This window comes from Camelina sativa, chromosome 1 (genome assembly GCF_000633955.1).
Source record: "Camelina sativa cultivar DH55 chromosome 1, Cs, whole genome shotgun sequence".
In the NCBI taxonomy this organism is placed as follows: Eukaryota; Viridiplantae; Streptophyta; class Magnoliopsida; order Brassicales; family Brassicaceae; genus Camelina; species Camelina sativa.
The window spans coordinates 9,066,041-9,071,025 of record NC_025685.1 but is presented as its reverse complement, the minus strand read 5'-3'; the positions used below and the strand labels follow the sequence as shown (position 1 = coordinate 9,071,025).

Here is a 4,985-nt window from a genome sequence, read left to right as displayed (position 1 = left end):
ATATTTATGTACCATAAATACGCATAGATTTACTTAGAGAATATTAAACTATAAAGCAGCTGTTTCAATTCATTAAAAAAATACATCACATTTTCACCCTTAAAACATTACAAAACAAAGAGAAGCCGAAACAAAATATGAAAGGGGTTTTCGGAGTTGTTGTGCTTCAATTATTTTTCTTTACATTTTCTTTAGCCACTCGTGAAATAACTTCATTTGCTTCTGATTTCGATGTGGCTAAAAAAGTTTCTAGCAATATGAACGACATGAAATCTCAAGCATTTGATGTACCAAATGCTAGAGCAAGGAGAGTAGGTCCTAGTGGTTCAAACAATGAAAAATCTTCACATTCTGTGTCATTTTCTGAAGCAGATATTGGAGTGAAGAGATTGGTTCCAAGCGGTCCGAACAATGAGACATCTCCACCTTCTCCATCATTTTCAAGAGCAGATATTGGAACCAAGAGATTGGTTCCAAGCGGTCCAAACAATGAGACATCTCCACCTTCTCCATCATTTTCAAGAGCAGATATTGGAGTGAAGAGATTGGTTCCAAGCGGTCCGAACAATGCAACATCTCCACCATCTCCTTCATCATTTTCTAGAGCAGATATTGGAGCGAAGAGACTGGTTCCAAGCGGTCCGAACAATGAAACATCTCCACCTTCTCCATCATTTTCTAGAGCAGATATTGTAACAAAGAGACTGGTTCCAAGCGGTCCAAACAATGAAACATCTCCACCTTCTCCATCATTTTCTTGAGATTGGTTTCAAGTAAACCGAACAATGCAACATCCTCATCTTCTCCATCATTTCTATAATGAGTTTTAAATAAATTTATTTTAGCTAAAGAGAGGAGTTTTCGTAACTCCTTCAAAATTATTCATTGGGCCTCGAGTTTTTGCCACAGTGAAATTTCTTTGGCTCATTTTTTACTAGTTTTTCATATTTATTGTTTAAAATAATTTATAATATATTCTTAAATACATCTCATTTGTGTGGTTAGTAAGAAATTTTATGAAGAAAAAAAATCTCAAAATTATATACGTCTCTTTGACCTATTTGAGTGGTTGCATGAAATTATTATCAACTAAATTTTCACCTTAAAAAGAAGTTACATAAGTAATTTCATTTCCAACTTTTAAGCAATATTGTTCAAATTAGTAGTGGCTTTATACAATAGAAAAGGAAGAAACTAATTTATTTTTCTATGGGAATGAATTTTTTTATTTAAACATAAAAACGAAACATATATATATATATATATATTAATTATAAATAATTATGAAATTTCATAGTTTTTCTAAATTATTCTACATAGACCAGCACGATATTAAACTTTTCTTCAGTTCTTCTTTGTGAATGCTGATACCAGTTAATGTGGAAATACAGTTGATAATAGTCAAAGATGGTTTTTTTTGGTAAAAAAGTCATAGATGGTTTATATATATATACTGTATATATATATATATATATATATATCTTTATTTATGTAAATTTGAAGTGTTAATTAAGTCTTTATTTTAGAACTACACCGTTTCTAGCTCAGCAAAACTGAATCAAAGTGGATAAACACAGATACTATTTTCCTTTTATATAAAAATTAAGGGAGATTTACTCCAAATTAGAGAGAATCACAAACACAAATCACCTTTTGCGGATAAAATCATCCGTTTACTTTATACTAATGTTATATTTTTGACAACAAATATATCCACTTATCATAACATTAAAACCAACTTCTTAATTTGTTGATTTATCACAAACTATGATCTATATCCGCAATTAAAATAAATATGGCCCATAATTTGCATACAGACGAGACCAACTAATCATGTTTGGCATTACTGATCATATTCTCTAGATGAAACGCATGCATAGGTTAAATTTGTACACTTTTTCCTTGATTTATCACAACTAATCATATGTGCATAGGCCGATGGTCCGAATCCACTCTACGTTGGTGTGGGAATAAAAGATTAAATCAAGTCATTATTGAACCTTATATTATCCATGCTCCAAGATATATGTCTTCCTTATTAATTACTCTTGATTTCCAAATATTTCGTTGAAATCAACTGTCTTAAATGATAATTAACATGTTATACGTTTAAAAAGAGATAAAAACTTAATAGACACAACTACAACTACGTTACGATGGATTACCATCATGCTACTATTTCCATGTGAATGCAACGGAGAGAAAAATATACTCTTTCTTCTTTGTGTGTGTTAAACTGTTCAATGTGATATTGTTGACAAAAGCAAATGTGATTACTGATGACATCTACAGTAGTTGACTAAAATTAAATATTTTAAAAGTCAAAGAAGGACAACTAGTGGCAACATCGAAAATATCTCAAACTCAAAGCTTTGTTTCCCACAATCTATTCCATAAAAACCAAAGAAGGTGTGTGCGTGTAGAACTCAAAACCATAAACGCTTTCAAGTAGAAATATATAAAACAAAACGCACCAATATGCCTGAGGAGCTGAAACTACAAAAAGGATCTCCAAGCGAAGCTTCTCTCTTTAGTTGATTAGGGTTTTATAGTTAAGATAATCAAGAAGAAGAAGAAGAAGAAGAAGATGGGGTTACAGTTGGAGAGTTTGATGGAGACGATAAAGTCAAAGGTGGGTTTGCTGAGGAAGAAGAAGAAACCTTACATCAAAATGGATAAAAGCTCTAGCGTCAGAGTTGCCATCCGTCGTAAGAAGACCAGAGATCTCATTGATAAGACCTTAAAGGTCGCTGATCGTCCTGGCAAACGAACTCTTTTCTGAAAATGTTCATTTCCTCAGATTTTGCTATAGTTTCTGTGAATTTTTTTGTTATTGTTGTTTTGGTTTTGTTTTGTAATTGGGTGTTTTTGATTCAAGAGATCAAGTTTGTGATAATATGTATATATAGTTCTAGAAATAAATAAAAGCAAGAAATATATAAGAATCATCAAACATATATAATGATTTTTATGCATGATTGATCAATGAAACATAAAAAAGCTATATTAAAATCTTGTATAGTTGACTTTTAGTGATACGATCTTTGAGTCAGTATTACATTTATTTCTGTCGGCAGGTCAGTCTTATTTTAGTGGAGTTTAGTTGAAATCTTTATAAAACTAAAAGCTCTATAGTTTAGATTAAACCGGTGAGGTTTTGTTAGAGAAAAAAAAACACAAAGAGTTTCATTATATAAACTCAGATATCATCTTCTACACTTGCAAACTGAGACATTAAAGATTAAAGGCAAATCCAGACTAAGAAAAGAGTTATGGACTCACATCGGCTTTAAGAAGCCAACAACGATTCAACTTTTGCAATCTGTTCTTCCTCTGTGGCTCTAGTCGGACTCTTGTTTGCCTCCTCGAACAAATCATGGTCCCATTTCTTCTCATTCTTTGTCCAGCTTCCGTTAAACCCACTTCGCTCGTTGCTGCGGAATCTGTTGTCTCTATCACCTCGATAACTCTGTCTGCTTCCCGCACCTCTCACATCATCTCTGTTCCAGACCCTGTCTCTTCCCATTGCTGGTCTCTCATGTCTTTCTGAATGCATATTGCTCCTCCAGTTTCTCTCGTTCTGTCGGCGATGGTTTAGATTTGTGTCTCTTGCCTCAGTTCTTGTTCTGTCTGTGTTGTTCCCAGATTCCTCTGGAAGCTTCTTCTCCATGAAGGCTGGTCGTTTCCTAGCGAGTGCTCCTTGGGTGTCGTCACTCTCATGGAACCTATCATGTCGCCACGAGCTTTTGTCTCCGTCTTTGCAATGCTGTGACTTCTCATCATCTCCAGCTCTTCTCTGATCTCTAGAACTTCTCCACGATCCTCTCTCTTGAAAATTTACAAGCATTTAATATGTTAATTAGACTAGCAACTTTTTAAAAAGCTATATTAAGCAAAAGAGATGCAAATGCATATTTCCTTATGAGTTTATGTAAAGGAAGAAAAGGAAGAAGAGTAAAATTTGAGGAGAATTACCAGTAGTTGCTCTTCTGTCATCTTTTCTATCACTACGAGGATCATCATCATGCTGTTATAAGACACGCACAGGCAAGCCAAAGATTACATATATCTTAGCATTGGAAGGCATTCAACTGTAGGCAGTAATCCCGTCAAATCAGCACAAGATAAAAGTGTCAATAATATGCAGTAGATTGCAACCCAGCAATTGATTAGTAGTATAACTGAGCTAGTACAAGCTAGTTTTTGATGGGCAATGAAGCTTAGAAGAAGAAAAAAACATTCAGTAAACTTCTAAAACCTCAAAAGAGCAAAAACATCTACACACAAAGAACAAGCAATACCAGGACCAGTAACAAAAACGAGATGGAAAATAATCAAAAAGCTTTAGGAACCTGATGATATGATCTAGGAAGAGATACTTGTGACAAATGGGAAGCTTGTTTGGTGGTCTCATGATATGCGGAATGCTTCTTTTCACTGTCTTTTCTCAAACCAAGAGCATCAGGTTCCAATGGAGCAGCATCTCTCAAGGACGGACGTGGTTTTTGCTCAGTGTCAGTACCATCTCTGACATCCAAATCCTTGTTACTCAAAACTCGTTCAGCTTCAGGTTTGCCATCTCTTCTTGATCTCTTGGGGCTAAAGACAAAAAACATAAATGATTATTTGTTGAACTAGTGTGATAAGAGCTCTATGGTAAGAGTGATTTGTGGAAAGCTGGCTAGAGAACCACTTCAAAAACTTGTATTAACTACTCTCGTTTAAGCTCTAAACAACTATTGACAATCTTCTTCTACAAATAATCTCTACTTTACGAGAATGAATTGTGGCCAAATTAAGCAGATTTAGATCAATTCATAGGAAGAAGATACAAAACAAAATCACTCCAAGGATAAAAACTACAACAGTGACAAAGCATAAATCTCACAATAATAAGCTTTGCATTCCGATTTATATACAACAAAAAAAGGCACGAGCTTCCTCGTTGTTCGAGGGAGATGAAGATAAAAGAGTAGGAACCCCCC

The 4,985-nt window shown here is 34.2% G+C and overlaps 3 protein-coding genes across 3 annotated transcripts in view; 1 reads left to right on the top strand and 2 right to left on the bottom strand.

Annotated features, from left to right (window-relative positions):
* On the bottom strand, positions 227-769 carry LOC109133474 (the record flags this gene model as incomplete). Its single annotated transcript, XM_019246679.1, has 1 exon — positions 227-769. A coding segment is annotated over one exon (495 nt), but the record flags the coding sequence as incomplete, so codon positions are not given.
* LOC109130922 lies at positions 2,385-2,911 on the top strand. Its single transcript, XM_019241052.1, has one exon. The coding sequence runs from the start codon at positions 2,588-2,590 to the stop codon at positions 2,780-2,782; it is 195 nt and encodes a 64-aa protein (XP_019096597.1). The 5' UTR covers positions 2,385-2,587; the 3' UTR covers positions 2,783-2,911.
* LOC104784548 (uncharacterized protein DDB_G0286299-like) overlaps positions 3,166-4,985 on the bottom strand; it is a 3,513-nt gene continuing 1,693 nt past the window's right edge. The window contains exons 2-4 of the mRNA XM_010509586.2: positions 4,353-4,599; positions 3,976-4,027; positions 3,166-3,828 (exon numbers count right to left, since the gene is read on the bottom strand). Coding sequence (XP_010507888.1) covers positions 3,290-3,828; positions 3,976-4,027; positions 4,353-4,599 — 838 coding nt within the window. The 3' untranslated portion in view covers positions 3,166-3,289. The remainder of the gene's footprint in view (positions 3,829-3,975; positions 4,028-4,352; positions 4,600-4,985) is intronic.

Excerpts from the sequence above, each read along its gene's own strand:
- LOC109130922 (XM_019241052.1), top strand. The coding sequence starts at position 2,588 with ATGGGGTTACAGTTGGAGAGTTTGATGGAGACGATAAAGTCAAAGGTG.